This window comes from Engraulis encrasicolus, chromosome 8 (assembly GCF_034702125.1).
Source record: "Engraulis encrasicolus isolate BLACKSEA-1 chromosome 8, IST_EnEncr_1.0, whole genome shotgun sequence".
Taxonomy (NCBI): domain Eukaryota; kingdom Metazoa; phylum Chordata; class Actinopteri; order Clupeiformes; family Engraulidae; genus Engraulis; species Engraulis encrasicolus.
The window spans coordinates 33336678-33354177 of record NC_085864.1 but is presented as its reverse complement, the minus strand read 5'-3'; the positions used below and the strand labels follow the sequence as shown (position 1 = coordinate 33354177).

The 17500-nt window shown below is 44.8% G+C and overlaps 1 protein-coding gene across 1 annotated transcript in view; it reads left to right on the top strand.

Annotated features, from left to right (window-relative positions):
- kcnj5 (potassium inwardly rectifying channel subfamily J member 5) overlaps positions 1 to 17500 on the top strand; it is a 60212-nt gene that overhangs the window by 25687 nt on the left and 17025 nt on the right. The window contains exons 2-4 of the mRNA XM_063204587.1: positions 2686 to 2768; positions 10771 to 11046; positions 12170 to 12767. Coding sequence (XP_063060657.1) covers positions 2706 to 2768; positions 10771 to 11046; positions 12170 to 12767 — 937 coding nt within the window. The 5' untranslated portion in view covers positions 2686 to 2705. The remainder of the gene's footprint in view (positions 1 to 2685; positions 2769 to 10770; positions 11047 to 12169; positions 12768 to 17500) is intronic.

Genomic DNA, 17500 nt, shown 5'->3' with positions numbered 1-17500 from the left:
GCACACACACACACACACACACACACACACACACACACACACACACACACACACACACACACACACACACACACACACGTCCCAGTTGGCCTGAGAGCTAAAAATTTACAGATTAGCTTCCTGACGTCCTCAGCAGAAAGAAGGTGTGTGTGCTTGTGGGGGGGGGGTTGGGGGGAGATGTGGGAATGAGGTGCACGCATGCGCGTGTCAATGTGCCTGTCTTTGTGGCGTGTTGTTTCTTGTCAGAGCAAGAGGTATTGATGTTGCACTGATTTGGCTATCGCTCTTTTGTGCTCTGCTCTGCCCCTCTTCTCTTCTCTTCTCTTCTCTTCTCTTCTCTTCTCTTCTCTTCTCTTCTCTTCTCTTCTCTTCTCTTCTCTTCTCTTCTCTTCTCTTCCCCTTCTCTTCGCTTCTCTTCTCTTCTCCTCTCTCTCTATTTCTCCAGTCCCTCCTGTTTGCGGATTCATGTTTCTGTCTCCCGGTCAATTTGAATTTTCAGGCCCATTTCACATGATAAATATGCATGTAGCCCAGACGGGACACGGGCTGAGGAGGAGGCATAATTGAGACAGATATAAACACATAATGAACTATTGACAGAGCTGACAGGGGCTTAAAGCATTTGTGTGCCGCGCAGTGTGGATTAATTATGGTTGATTGCCACCTACGGTATATGTACTGTCTGTCCGTTGGTTGGTCTGTCTGTCTGTGTAGCATTCTGTCTGTCTGTCTGTCTGTCTGCGTAGCATTCTGTCTGTCTGTCTGTCTGATTTATGTGGTTCATGGTGTCTGTATATCTGTATTTCTATCTATCTATCTATCTATCTATCTATCTATCTATCTATCTATCTATCTATCTATCTATCTATCTATCTATCTATCTATCTATCTATCTATCTATCTATCTATCTATCTTCTTTCTGTCTATCTGTGTCTGTGTGTAATTCTGTATCCTCTGCTTTGCTGTTTATCTGTCTACCTGCCTGCCTCTGTCTTCTTGTCTGATTTGTCTGCTTATCAGCAGGATTGGTTATAAGTACGCTGCTAACCCATCTGTGCAGTTATCCCATACACGTAGTAGCCCCATAATGCAAGCCGTACCTCCTGTGGCACGCTGTAATTGACATTGAAAAGTTAACTACTACCATAGTACTACTGTGCACTACTATGACATAACACAGAGCCTTTAGTAATGCACTCTGACATGGTCATTGCCATTCTGGTAACAGCAAATTTATAACAGCGTGTCTTAACCCTGTGAAACCTGAACCATGAAAGCAATGAGAGAAAATTCTATTTTTTTGGAATTTGCTTCAATATTGGTCCCTTATAAGAAATGTAAAAAAAAAATTCAAAATTTTGTTAAGGTCGCTGAGATATTTCATGCATCATATATGATGCATCAGGCTTTTAATGAATGAAAATTCCAATTTCATGACCATTGAAAAATGACTTTTAATGCATTTACAACTTTTTTTTAATTTAAAAAAGTTGTCAGACAATTTAATTTGAGGACTATCTTTAAATATTTAGTGAGATCCTGCCATTTTTTTAAGCCTATCCTTGTTTTAGCAGGACCATATTTTACATTTCCCACAGCCTGGTTGGGTAATTTTTTAAAATCTATGTAAAAACATAGCTGATTGGATGCTCAACAACCTATTTATGAGTGTAATATAGATCATTATTCATTTTTGATGTGTAACTTGAATATATGGGTCCATTACTACAATTGGACCATTTCTCCATTCACTTCAATGCATTTTTTTACGAGATCATAATTTCAACATTTTGCATTACATTTTCAAAATTGCAAGTAAAACCTGTTTCTTAAGGCAATATCTTTGTCTTGAAGTAAAACAACTTGTGTGTTTTGTTAAACGATCGTCGTGGTGTGCTTTGCAAGTTTCCCTATGGAGCAAATGCATTGATGGCTGACTTCCTGCTACCGCCGGATGGTGCTTATATGTCTCATCAGTTTTAGCACGATCTCTCTGCAACACGGTGTAAAAATATAAACTCTTCCTTGCTTAATTGCACAAAGCAAGTGTTCAAATTAAAGGATGTAGAGTTATATTTCGGAAATTTGTACACAAACCTTATGCAATTTGACGAAATCTCAGCGTCGGTCAGGGAAACCGCTTCCACCCCATTTTCCTGTTTTTCGCCGAGCTGTGGTCAACTTGTTGTCGACCGCTGCTCTCTTGTGGCGGTTTCCGCGTACTGCAGGACGTTTGGAAATGACACGCAGGATGTTTTTCAGATCGATTTTTTTTTGTGTCAGCGTGGAGAGGGCTTTGAATTTGATGAGACATATATGATGCATCCGGCGCGATAGGGTTAAAGGGGCACAAACACAATGTAGGATGACGTCGTTTATGTGACTAAACCCGCTGTGAGAATGTTTTTCATCGCGGAATGCCAGCTGTTGATACAAACATAAATTTGATATGTAAAGCAATTTTTCGTATGAGAAGTGTTTCCCACGACACTCGTTCGGACCGCACTGTCAAAAAGTTGCATTTGGGGTTTACTGACAGTGGACTGTGGAAGTGGTCGCGAGAGTCATGGTTCACTTACTAATGACTCAAATAAGCACCAGCTGACTCAGGACAGTGATTAATTACACATTTAATCCTACCTAGAGCCCCTTTAACAGGTCAATACCCCATCTATCTCCCACAGGTGCCCCGCTGCAGCTGAGGATGGCAGGGGACTCCCGAGTCCACATGGACCACGACATGGAGATAGGAGTGACACCCAACGAGGTACGAGTCCTCCACATCACAGAGTAGACCCCATCATCATTACCTCAGCCAAGGAGGTTATGTTTTCGGTCGCGTTGATTTTTCTGTCTGTTTGTCAGCAGGATAACTCAAAAAGTCATTCACCGATTTCGGGTGAAATTTTGTGGAGTTGTTGGACAAAAGGAACAGGTGATTCAATTTTGGTGGTGATCCGGGTAACGATCTGGAAGCAGGACTTTTATATTAAAAAAATCTTCACCTTTGCAGGATAGAGTGAATTTTGACATTCAAGTTTTTAACTCCACAAAAAAAGGCAGAAAGACTTGAAAAAAAATAGGGTAGCCTGTAACATTGTCAAATGTTCTATCAAACAGCTTCCTTGGTGGAGGTCTGCACTCTCTGAGTGCATTTCTAGTTTATTCAACTTGAATTCGATTTGCCACACTCAGTGGGCTTCAACTTGTGGTTTACATAAAGTATAATTCTGGTTCCAGCCTGAAGGGCGACTGAAAAGAAAATGTGCTTAGTATTGCTTTAATAGCATTAACACCTCTTAGCCATCACACTAGAAGAACTCTCTTCCACACAAACCAGTCTTAACAGAGAGAGAGAGAGTCATCACTGCAGCAACTGTGATTCAGAATCAATGCAACATCCATATTTAGAAAACAGTCCCAGGGTAAATGATAATAAAAATAAATAAATGTCAGAGATACTGCAGAATTTGGCAGGTAAAGCAGCATTTTTGCCTTCCAAGTGCTTTCATCAGGACCGCATATCAGGACCACAAAACATCTGTTTGAGTAATTAGTTGAGTGCTTTAACTCTCTAAATTTCCCTCGAAAGGGTATTTTAATTCCACCAAATTGGCTTTTTCATTAGACTTTATGCGATACAGGAAGGTCATAGACATACAGTAAACGCGCCATAAAGGACTTGTTGACATTAAAATGTGCATTTAAGCAGTCATATGTAATTAAGCTGCAAAATAGTATAAGCGTTAACTGAGTGAATATATAAAACAGTGGTGTCATCTATGTAGAACGCGGGTATACAGAGTATACCCACTTCTAAATTCCAGGGATTTCAGTATACCCACTTAAAATTGATTGATCCATTATTTTGAATAGAACAAATATATACAGTATACCCACTTCAAAAAATGCTCAAATGTACAGTATACCCACTACAAAAAGTAGACTACACCACTGATATAAAACTAGTCGATGAATTGACCTGCCGACTGTCACCAATTAATGCTGTCTTAACCTACCAATTCATCACTGTCACGGATGTTCATTAGTACTTCAAGATCCTCCCAATCAATTCTGAAATCAATGCATTGATGCATTTGATTATTAGTACATGCACGGCAGCACACATCACACGTGACCATTTAGTGAGTAGTGCTACTGTACTTCCTATTTCAAAATGATGTCATCTGTTTTTTTCCCCCCGCAGTACATCCTAATCCTCGAGGCCTGTTTTTGTTGCTGTTTGACTTTTCCAGTTCATTTACTGTAAAGAAACTTACATGTGATGCAGTGAGTGGGCAAAACAAATATTTTATAGAAAGCTAACCGGATGACGGTTGCAAGAGCAAAATATTGGGTTTACAGTCAGGGATGGACTGAGGGAGAGATAGGACCCAGGCACGTTTGGCTTAAAGGGGCCCCTCATAATTAGCGACGCAGAACTGACTCAACGGTGGGCCCTGCATCCTTGTGGGCCTTCTGTAAAAATTAAAAAATTAAAAAAATAAAAAATTAAAAAAATAAAAAATTAAAAAAAAAAAAATTAAAAAAAAAAAAAAAAAAAAAAAAAAAAAATTAAAAAATTAAAAAATTAAAACAGGGGCCCACAAGGGTGCGGGGACAACCGGGAAATGCCCGCTATGCCAGATGTCCAGTCCAGCCCTGTTTACAGTAAAAGCAGGTTCAGAATCTCAGAACCAAAGACAGTAGGTAGTACATGTTTTTTGATGAGTCATGCAAATCTGTTTTCTTCTGATGAGGGTTACACTATGAAGTGATGTTCTTTTATTTGTTAGCAGGGTATGCATTCATTCTGTCAAAAGTTTGAACCATGGGGAGTCATTTTAAGATTTAAGCTTCAAGCACTGTTTCACCGTACAGTGCATCAATACCCAATAGGACAGTATAAATTAATAGGCCTAACAAATGCAAATGTAATGCCTACATTTCAGCTTGAACGTCTAAAATATGAGGCTGTTGCATTGAACAACAAAAAAATGTTCAATGTTACGGTAAAAAAAAACCATATCAAATAATGTTTGCCGATTTGTTGTAAACATCAATGACTGAATAAGTCACACAAGAGTCAATGGTCCACACACAGATTGCCTGATTCTAATGGTACTGTCATTGTAACACCTAAACATAGCAGTCCAGTGCTGTTAGGCCATGTATTCATCTTGTGGATTTATGTGGATGTCTGCCATTTCTGGAGCTGTGTCCTCAGTCTCGAGTGTAATGTACTGAACCTGCGGCACCAACAGCAACAGCGTGGGATTTGAAGGGGTCACAGGTGTCCCATTAGCAGGTTGGAAAGGGGGTGGGAGGGGGGGCGCTACCTGCAGTGCCCAGGACAGCTTTGGCTGCCTGGGCCCAGGACAAAGGCCATCTGAAAGGACCCCCCCCCCCTCCCAACCAATAAATACAGCAACGTAATGACGGACCAATTCTACAACCACCAACCACCCCGCACCCCCCCTCGAGACTTTTCCCTGGGCTTCTTTTCTCTAGTAGAGAGTTACTTGTGCACAATCCCCGGTGAAGGAACAAAAAAGGTTCACAGACTCCTTTGGATATTTTACTCTTTAAGTTATGTTTTCTTTTTTATTCTAAAATTGGCAAGCATGACGTTTCAACCTCTCGGTCTTCCTCAGATTTCTAATCCTTTTTGTCCAAAAATACTTCTTTTCCCTAGGCCTACTGTAGGACAACCAACCCATCTGTCTCCCAATGTAGGTTTCCCGACCTCAGCCACAGATGTCTAGTTAGCTGGATAGCATGTCCTCTTCTCCCAGCTAAGTCAATATATAGACGTACTACATACACAGTATAATACAATGTACAGTAACGAGAACCATATTCTGGGCAGCCCCCTTTCCCTCTGTCTAGATAGGGAAACTGAGCCATTTGCCCTATAAAGGCCATAGATGTCCAGAGTCATAAGCCATGACCATCCCTCTCCAGGCTAGCCAAATGCATACGGTAGTACAATGTGCCCGTCATTGTGCCCCTTATTCCCTGAGGGTTAGGACAACTGACCCAACTGCCCACAACTGCCAGCCTCCCAGGCTACAGATGTCTGATTAGCCGGTTTAAAAAAGGGGGAGGGGGAACACCTGCTCCCAAAAAACGGAGTTTGGCTTTTGCATCAGGGGGTGGCAAAAATATAATAGGAATAGTAAAAATATATTACATTACAGTACATGTTTCAATGCCCCCCTCAAACTATACGCATACCTGCGCCCCTCATCATGAACCTCCCTCTCCAAGCTACCCAATACATACAATTTAATGAGGACCATATTCTGGAAACCCCTTTCCCCTGGGCTTATAGGACAACTGACCCCTTTATACCCCACAGATGTCCAGAGATGTCCGATTAGCAGGTTTATAAAAGGGGGAGATACCTGCACCTCTGACCACCACCACCACCACCATCTCTGTCCCAGCCAACCCAATGCCACTGTGTCCTCCATTAGCCGCTTAGAGCCTCTGCTGTCTCCAGTTGCTGGCGCCAAATGTCAGCGTGTCCTTGGGTCCTTGGTCTGCGTAGAGGGCAGCACACAGCGAGCGAGCGGGGACAGGTCCAGAGGCAGAGGACATGCTTGGGTGTGTGTGTGTGTGCGCGTGCGTGTGTGTGTGTGTGTGTGTGTGTGTGTGTGCGCGTGCGTGTGTGTGTGTGTGTGTGTGTATGTGTCTGCGTGCGTGTACGTGTGTGTATGTGTGTGTGTGTCTGCGTGCGTGTGCGTGTGCGTGTGTGCGTGTGTTTGGGTCCAGGGGCAGAGGCGACCTGCCTGAGCATGCCGGTGTGTGTCACACTCACCGACGCACCGGGGAACGGAGAGGAGAGGAGAGGAGTGGAGAGGAGAGGAGAGGAGAGGAGAGGAGAGGAGAGGAGAGGAGAAAGGAGAGGAGAGGAGAGGAGAGGAGAGAGGGGGTGTGGTGGAGGGGGAGGGGCGATTAGGGAGGGGGAGGATCTGAATGGCTGGCAGGCAGATGCAGTCACATCTCCTCACTGGACCTGAGCCAACCTGTGGAAATAGAGCCCCAAATGTCCTTTTGTCGCCTCTGACACATACTCCCACACACACTCACACAGACACACACACATACACACGTACACAAACTCTTTCGTACATTCGCTCATACACACATATAGGCTCTCTCTCTCTCTCTCTCTCTCTCTCTCTCTCTCTCTCTCTCTCACACACACACACACACACACACACACACACACACACAGAGACAAACGCACACACACACACACACACACACACGCACACACACACACACAGACAAACGCACACACACACACACACACACACACACACACACACACACACACACATACTCGGACAACGCATTCAACTGCGCACACACAAACACATGTGTGACTGTACACACACATTCACACACACTCTCACAATCGAATCACATACACACCTGCCTACATACAGTGCACTCTCTACACACAGCCCACCCTTGGGGAATGAAAAGCACTGCGGCAGTGTGTAAGCACACCGCACTGGCACTGCTACCTATCAGACCCCCTTTGAGTTATTGCAGCAGAAATAAGGATACATTCGTTTCCCCCCTTCGCCGGCGCGCCAACGCCGCCAGCCAGCACTCGAGCATGGGTACTTGCGCTCAGGGAGGCTGACAGCTTTAGCTGGGCCCAGGACAAAGCAATATGATAGGGCCCATCATCCAATGCAATCAATGCAAGGAGGACCCAATTATGGGGCCCCCCATCTCCCTGGGCCCGGGACGACTGACGCCTTTGTCCACCCCTTGTCGGCTTTCCTGCCCGCGCTGCATAGCTAATGGCAAGGCAGCATACGGGTGGTCAATGAGGGGTGCAATTGGGGAAAGAGACCGAGCAGACAGATAGCCAGGAGTTATTATACATGCTAGGGAAATACGCCGTCATGCAGGTGACGTGCAATGCTATCGGGGTATGGTTGGCTACTTGTGAGTGAGCCGACCGAGCGAGGATTATTTGAAGTGGAGATACTGAATCTCAGTGTAAATTGTGATGATGGCGTGCCAGAAGAGCCCACTGTAAAACCATCCCTTTTTTAAGCCCTGTTTGGTGCTGTCTCTTTTAAATCGAATCCGAGTGCTGTGAAAACGTCAGGGAGGGATAATATTCAAACTATTCTTTTTTTTTAGTGTAACGCCTTCCTTTAAAGCATATCTCCTTGAGCGATATTCAATTCTCTCGTCGTCTCTCGAGCACATCTCGTCGTCGCGCCTTAATTAACAGTCAGAAAGTTGGGCACGGAGCATTGATTAAAGCATGTCACGAACACCTCAAAGGGATTACGTCCTATCTGTCAGACTTTACACCAACACTGAGAGAGGAAGCGCTTGCAAAGAATCTGGATGTTCACTACAGCGCCTCTGTCTTCCCTGCTCCGCTAGCTGTCTGCTGGGGCCCATGTATTGGTTAGGCCAGTGGTGCTCAAACTGTGGTACGCGTACCACTGGTGGTACTTGAGACATCTCTCTGGTGGTACTTGGAAGAATGGATTTTTTGTGCATTGATTTGAAGGCTGATCAAGTTGTTGCAGTAGAAAATGTCTCTTTGGTGTCACATTTTGTAATATTGATCTGTGTGAATCTGAAAACATAATGCAGAATAATACTAGGCAAGCAAGAAATTTGCACTGAATGTGACTATAGCTGTTGATGCCGTTGTGAACCTGTATTGACTGGCAAAAGTGAATATGGAAGGCCTTTGTTGCAATATTCTAATGTTGGTTGTCAAGGTGGTAGGCTACTCGGAGAGCTCAATATTTTCTCGGGTGGTACTTCACACAAAAAGTTTGAGAACCACTGGGTTAGGCCATCAGTCATGATATCGGAAGGCTTCACGTTTGAACTCAGAAACCATTACAGCAAAAGGCTTTTTGTTTCAGGGACTGTAACTAATACTCTGCGCCTTAAAAAATGTTACACCTAAGCCACGTTTTTGCACACCTAGAATGAAACGTTTGTGTTGGATATAACCAATTGTTCAAAGTCCCAAGAAAAGTGCTGTACTCTTTCCATTACACTTTCAAATGTGGAATTTTTATCTACTCCTTTACCTAAGTCACTCTGCTTAAAAGCATTGCATAAAAGTGAAGTGTGATGTAAAGTTAATACTCCTGGTCCTGTGTCCCACCTTAATTAAAAGCCAGAAAGTTGGGTACTGAGCATCTGATTAAAGCATGTCAGCTCAAAGGCGAGGTGACATGTTACCCCAAAGACCTCAAAGGATTACCTCCTATCTGTCAGCCTTAACACAAAACGGGAATGCGCTTGCAAAGAATTTAGATGTTCACTGCTGCTTCTTTCTTATCTCCTCTCCTAATGCCACACTGGACAGGTGTGGCTTAATAGTTAGGGAATCGGTCTTGGAACGTGAAGGTCGCAAAAGGTTTGAATTTCATAACATCTGATACTGTCCGAAACCTCGTATTTAAAGAAAGAGAAATGGGAACTGAGTGTTGTTTGGTGATTTTACTCTTGTTATTTCAATTTACTTTACTTAGTCCAGCATCTTATGGTACTGAGGCGGATGCGCATGTTTTTGCTCGACATCAGCTCCCGTATCCTATTATTGCAGATGGGCCTGATGACGGGCCGATTTATTCTTTGCAGAAAACACTCACCTACATCTTAACAACATTGCTATGACATTACTGAGAGACAAAAGTAACATATTAAGACTTGGTCATTACAATTGTGTTGACAATAAGGTTATAACATAGGCTCTGCAGCAAGGTGATAACACCCATAGCTGAAGGCTCTTTGAGCAAGGCACCTAACCAGACCTTGCTCTAGGGCAGGGATGGGCAACTGGAGGCCCGGGGGCCACATGCAGCCCGCCTCTTGACTCAGTGTGGCTGGTGATAAAACATAATTAGAAATTATGATAATAATGAACAGATTTTTTTAAACACTACTGAATCAATCCATTGTAATTGTATTGTTGGCCAAAAGAGAAGTGAGCTACCAACTGCATCTCAAACTCTGCAAGCTGCATTCGAGCTGTGGTGATATGGTGACGATGAAAAAATGTGGCCCTCCTTTAGCCTGATAAACCAGACTAAATGTGGATGTCTAATTTAGTCTGGCCTAGATGCATAATACATCCGAAGATTGTTGATGAGAACAACCTTCCCTCAAAACCCTGTCCGCTTTGATTCAAAACACATCTTTGCGTTGTAATTGGCTTGCCAGATTCATGGCATTCTGTCTTCATTGAATCATTATGCGAGGCCAGACCCACCCGTAGACAAAACATTTTGCCGTCCAGCGGGTGGCGCTGGTTCACCAGGCTAGCCCTCCTTATCATCAAAATTGCTCACACCTTGCTCTGGGCACTCTAACCAATACTTTGCATCTAAAATAGCTAAGTTCTTTTGGCTAATAGTCTCTGTGGCAGATGCCAGCTAGTGAGTGCAGCTTACCATGGAATGTTGGTAAACCTCCCTAGAGACCTCATGCAGATCCACAACTAACTGAGTAAGCAGTCCAGCATTTAGCTCACTTTAGCTCACGGTCCAGCTTTTAGCTCACTTTAGCTCACAGTTCAGCTTTTAGCTCATCGTAAAGAATCCGCAGGTTTGAGATGGACTGGACTGTGTAGAAGAGTAATAGTGTGTAATGTAATTTAATATTATGTAAATGTTACTACGTCTGTTTCTATATGAATAAAAGTGTCAGCCAATGTAATTTAATGTCAACACTCCTGTGTCTGCCAATACATTCACCCGCAGGTGAAGAAGCTTCCAAAGCACCTTCGGGAGGCTCAGATCCCAACTGACCGGACGCACCTGATCGCAGACTCGACCAGGAAACCGCGGCAGCGCTACGTGCAGAAAGACGGCAAGTGCAACGTGCACCACGGCAACGTGAAGGAGACCTACCGCTACCTTAGCGACCTGTTCACCACACTAGTCGACCTGCGTTGGCGCCTTAGCTTTTTCATCTTCACACTCGTCTACGTCGTCAACTGGCTGTTCTTCGGCTTCCTGTGGTGGCTCATCGCTCTGGTATGTATGTGATCAGAAATCGATCCTTGAGTTCTTGAATAATTAGGACATGTGTGAAAGTTAGGGCTGCACGATTATGGAAAAAATCATAATCATGATAATTTGGGTCAAAATTATAATCACGATTATTAATCTCGATTATTGATTTTTGCAGATTTTTTTGAATATTATAACAAGATTAAATATAACCAAGAATGAATTACATACGGGATGAGCAAAATAAAATGAATTGTAATAATTATGTTAAGGCAATAGGATGAAACTTAAATGGACAGATTTCAGGCCAGAAACACCAGCCTGTCAGTATCTTCTGGGTTCAAGGACGCTCTCAAAAGTAGGTCACCATTGCCACGATTAAAGCACGATTAAAATCATGAGTTCGATTTCACTATGTTATCACGATTTTGATTATTTTTCGATTACTTGTGCAGCCCTAGTGAAAGTACACATATTTTCTCCAACCCATTGCAATGGAGTGTGGTTATTTCTGGGTGTAAGTTTAACAGCTAATATCGCTGGAATGACATGGCACACAAACAGATAAATGAGGTGCTGTCCTAGATCAGCCTTATGGTAATAACAAAGTCTGCCGACCTTTGCCCTATACCTACCATATATTGCCCATAGGGTACCAGGCATGAGTACGGCCATTGGTCATTTCCCAAATGGTTAGGGTGAGGTGTGTACAGTGTTGGCGCATAATATGAGATGTCGATACATGTAGATTAAGCAACAACAAAAAAATACACCACAAAATAAATTGCTACCCTGCACATCTCTCACAGATTCTTTGGGCAGGCATGGGTAAGCGGTTAGGGTGTCAGACTTGTAGCCCAAAGGTTGCTGGTTCGACTCCCGATCCGCCAGGTTGGTGGGGGGATTAATTAACTAGTGCTCTCTCCCATCCCCCTCCATGACTGCGGTACCCTGAGCATGGTACCGTCCGCCGCACTGCAGCCTTGGGGCGCCATTGAGGGCTGCCCCCTTGCACGGGTGAGGCATAAATGCAATTTCGTTCAGTGCAGTGTGCAGTGTTCACTTGTGTGCTGTGGAGTGCTGTGTCACAATGACAATGGGAGTTGGAGTTTCCCAATGAGCTTTCACTTTCACTTCACTTCCACAGATTCGGGGGGACCTGCTGCACGGTGACGAGGAGGGGTGGACCCCCTGCGTGGAGAACCTGAACAGCTTCGTGTCCGCCTTCCTGTTCTCCATCGAGACCGAGACTACGATCGGCTACGGCTTCCGCGTGATCACGGAGAAGTGCCCCGAGGGCATCGTGCTGCTGTGCGTCCAGGCCATCCTGGGCTCCATCGTCAACGCCATGATGGTGGGCTGCATGTTCGTCAAGATCTCGCAGCCCAAGAACCGCGCCGAGACGCTCATGTTTTCGCACAAGGCCGTCATCTCGGTGCGCGACAACAAGCTGTGCCTGATGTTCCGCGTCGGGGACCTGCGCAACTCGCACATCGTGGAGGCGTCGATCCGCGCCAAGCTCATCCGTTCGCAGCAAACCAAGGAGGGCGAGTTCATCCCGCTCAACCAGACGGACATCAACATTGGCTTCGACACGGGCGACGACCGGCTGTTCCTGGTGTCGCCGCTCATCATCTCGCACGAGATCAACGAGAAGAGCCCGTTTTGGGAGATGTCGCGCGCGCAGATCGAGAAGGAGGACTTCGAGATCGTCGTCATCCTGGAAGGCATGGTAGAGGCCACAGGTGAGAGAGGCCCGACCTTTTCAATTATTCTAAATCAGTGTTTTTTCAAACTTTTTCAGACCGAGGACCACTTTGTCACCCCAAAAATGTTCAGGGACCACCTGTCAACCGAATTGACAGATGACGGGTGGTAATTCAACACTGCTAATTTTGATGCAGATCACTTACTTTTTATTCACATTTACAAGCCTTACAAGCCTACAAGTCTTATTGTGATGAAAATATGACTTCAGCTATGTTTCGCTTTTTAATTCTGTCACAAATATAGCCAACTGCTAGCTTGTCTTGGAACAGTAGGAATCTCCTGGCGGAGCACCTGAGCTCTGTCGCGGACCACCAGTGGTCCCCGGACCACACTTTGAGAACCACTGTTCTAAATATGCTAAATATGCGTTTGCATTTCAAATGTCTTGATACACACATCAAGGTGTCTGACCTTACAATTATGCTAAATGCTCTTTTACATTTCAAATATGTGTTTATACACATAGGCGTGTTTTTTCTGCACTGCACACCTCTATGTGTGTGGACAGGACTGTCAGACCTCTGCTCCTCACCCATTCCCGCTCTGGGGTGGGAGCACAGTCAGTCAGTCAGTCAGTCAGTCAGTCAGGATTTTCTGTAAAAAAAAAAGAAAAGAAAAGAAAACGTTAGAAGCTTAGTTGTCAAACAGATGAAAGTGGACGGGCAGGTGAGAGGTTTCCACGGGAGACTGCTGTGCCCGTATTTCCAACACAGGTGTGTGTCAGAGTGACCCTTTGAGGCTGGTGTTTCCAAAATGAAGGCGCTTGCCTTGACTCACCACCCAGAGACGGGTGACAGGAACTTGCGTGATGAAGGCAGTGCCCTCAGGCTTGTTCCAGCTTAGGGGAGGTGGCTGCTTCTTTGGCAGCAGAAAAGTTTTTTTTCCAGAGTTGTCAGTTCTGTCTGCATTAATAATATTTGTGATTCTCCAGTATTTACCTGGAAAATTTTCAGCTGAACTTTTTGTGCTTGTCTGTAAAACAAATACAATGAGATTCTCATCCATAACATAGATGGCAAAACTTTGAGGTGGAGAAAAATTCCTACTTAGTCACCTCGTCACATTATTCCGCACGCCTCATTATTGCAATGTTGGAAAGTTTCGTAACTCTTGGACGAGCACTCCCTTCTTAACTCGTAAACCACACTGTCGTACTTGTCCCTAAATTTTCTCACAGACAGGCCCAGAGCTGCAGCAGTCAGCCATATAAATGCTGTTCTCGCTACAGCAGCTGCTCCCTGTGTGTGTTTTAGTGATAAATCACCTTCAGCCATATTGAAGATATATTGCGCTTTTACATGCGGCCATTTGGCTAATGCGTTTTATCTAAAGCTACGTTAAAGGGTTGGCAATATGGTTGTAAATTGACCCTCACACTTTTTTTTGTCTTTTTTTTACGTGACCTTTTATAGAGTCCAGTATAAGACTTTCTAGTAGCGAGCTGAATAATGTTCATGATCTGCAAGACCATTACTTTCTCATTACCATTTTAGCTGGCGGTGGAATATAGAATAAGGAGTGAACGATCTATTCTATATGTCGTAACATGCACAGAGAGAATAATCATCATGCATTCAGTGTTGGCCTTACATCTGGTTTGTTGTTGCACATTGCATATGCATAATCCTGATAGGCCTACCTGATTTTATTTTGCTATCCCATGACATAGTCAGTGGATCATCCGAGTAAACACGTGCAATTCAAATAGTTTGTTAGGCGCGGTTCCAAGGACAGCTTTATGCGTCTCTAATCCAAACAGGAGGCATTATGCAGGCTTGCCTGAATGGCTTATTATTGTATTTCAGCAGTCGCAGCACACTTGCAGCAAATACGAAATGCTCGGCCAAAAATGCAGTATAATCAGTCGGCGTAATGTTATTCAGTAGGGGATGATTGCTTTCATCCAGTGTGAGTGTGTGTTTTTTTTTTTTTTTCTTACTTTTTTTCTTACTTTCTTCTTTTTTTTTAACGCGCTAATCGCAGACAAGCCATATGATCTGCTGCTATTTTCGCATGCATCATCCGCAAGACCATTCATGGATGTTTTGAGATCTTTTTCTTTCATTTGTTATTGGTTTGACGCTGTGTTTACATTGTTGTGACTGCTGCAGCTTGTTTTGGGTTCTTTTTCTGTTCCTGGTTGGGTGGGTCAGGCTTGTTGTTCCTGTCAGAGGTAGTAGCGTATAGCTAGCTCTCTGACGCAGAATGGGAGCTGAGGAGGATAGGAGCTGGCTGCCACGTGAGAACATGTCCTGTATGGTTTCGTGGTGTTGGTGTTAGTGGAGTCTGCTGCTGGAGCTCGATCAGTCAGAGTTTATAGTGCCTGGGGGTGTTGTGAACAAAGTTTGCAACTGGTCAGTGTAGTGCAGCCTCTTGTAGGTGTTTTTTTTTTTTTTTGGTGCAGTCCTGCAGGGCCACTGACAGCCTTTAGCTGGGCCTTTGAACAAGTCATGTGAAAGGGGCCCACCCGACACAATGACCTATGTATTGATGTGGACCCAGTTCTGGGCCCTCTCTCTTACTGGGCCTGGCACAACTGCATGTGTTGCGCTTGTGCTTGTGTCCGTTGAACCAATCATGGACAGTGTTTTTCCGCAAAGGTAGCCCATATAACCACCATCGCCACCACCACCATCACCATCACCACAGGGATGCCTCTTCACAAATCTGCCATGTATTCCTCTCGCAATAAGTGGCCTTTGGCCGCGCTATTGGAAATCAATGGGAGGAGGGTGGTGTGAGGAATGGGCCGAATATGGAGGACTCCTGCTAATGTCATTGATTCCATGCGTCTTGCTTGAATTGCAAACAAGACACCTCCCCCACCACACAAATGCGCGCGCGCGGGCGCACACACACACACACACACACACACACACACACACACACACACACACACACACACACACACACACACACACACACACACACACACACACACACACACACACACACACACACACTCCCGCACCCCCCCCAAACACACTCACACACACACACACTCCCGCACACCCCCCCCAAACACACACACACACCACACACACACTCCTGCATCCCCCCAAACACACACACACACACACACACACACACACACAAACAGACACACATACACACGCTCCTCAGTCAACATGCTATGCCGTTTACACGACACGCTGGTGAGCAATTTGGCTGGATTAAGCCATTAATAGCCTGCCGACAACCGGTGTCAATTTGTGCACCGCGATCCCACAAGCAGCGGCTGCGGAGAGACTTAGTCCCGATGTGCCGCTGCAAGTTAATAACCTCAGGCCCTTAATAAGGTCACTCACCCTGTGGCCGCTTGTGTGTGTGTGTGTGTGTGGGCGCTTCTGTGTGTGTGTGTCTGTGCGTGTGCGTGTGTGTGTGTGAGTCTATGTGTGTGTGGGTGTGCATGTTAATTTTTTCCCTTCACTCTGTCTCTTGTGCATTGTGATTTGACAGTTTCTCCTGTGGATAAAAAATGGATGAGGGAAAGGGGCTTAGTGTTAGCGCTACTACGCCACTCCATTTATATACGCTGGCTGCCGCCGCACCGCTGCGGCTGGGTGTTGAGCAAAAGCATCTTTTACAGGTCCATGTAATCACTGTGCTAACAGCTTAGGCATCCGCGTGGAGGGGGGTGGTGGGGGGTATTAAACTTAGATTGATGGAGGGTCTGCATAGCATCTGACAAGCACATTGCAGGATGAGTAATACCCCGACGTCCCCCTCAAGGCGAATATGTAGATCACAATTTCACAACACTTTAAATCAGGGCAACGGATAACTAACAACACAATTGTCTCAAGAGTTTTATGGGCCCTTAGTTATTTGATTTCCTTTCCTTTCCGTCGTCGGTCGCGCATAGAAAATATTGTGAAAAACAGGCAGCCCATTGAGAATTATAAGGCTGTTACACAAGATGGCAGCTTATAGAAAAAGGCTTTCAAAGCGCACACCCAGCGTTTGGAAGAAACATTAAAGGGTCCTACCGCAGCGCTAATGGCCCTACCGTGGCGTCTACTGCATGGCAGACCCGGGTTCGATTCCAACCTGGGCCCATTGCCAGCCCTTCCCCGTCTCTCTCTCCCAACTCGCTTCCTGTCACCACCTTCACTGTCCTACCTGTATATATTCTCGTATAAAAAATGGTAACACTATCTATGAAGTCCATATTCATAACTGTTAACATAAAGGATCATGAAACATCATGGGTGTAGTTGTAATGAGTTGTAAGTAAATATAATTTGATATAAATGCACTCATAATGCGCTACAGATATGGGCTTCATAGAACGTGTTGCCAAAAAAACATAGGCTTAAAAATCCCCAAAGATATACTATATGCTTAAAAAAAGAAGAAACATTATGGAAATAAATCATACTGGAAATAAAAGATGGCACACTCACTCAGTCGTACTGTATTATGTGAGAGAGAGAGCTCTGCTGGCCTGGAAGGAAGTCCACTTCATGCTAATCTGTGGGCCTCTTTCATGATCAAAGACCGCGTCAGCAACGGCAAGGGGCTAGTTATGAAGTGGGCAACCTGGAACGGGGTCTCGATTTTCTTAAGGATAAGCAATAAATGTCTGGAAGGAAGCCATTAGCTAATCCCTATTGATAAGACCCTGGAGAAGAAAGACAACTCCTGGCTCGTTGGAGTCCTTTAAAGTCTCATCAAAACCCCCTCAAGCAAGCAAAAGGCTGAGGGG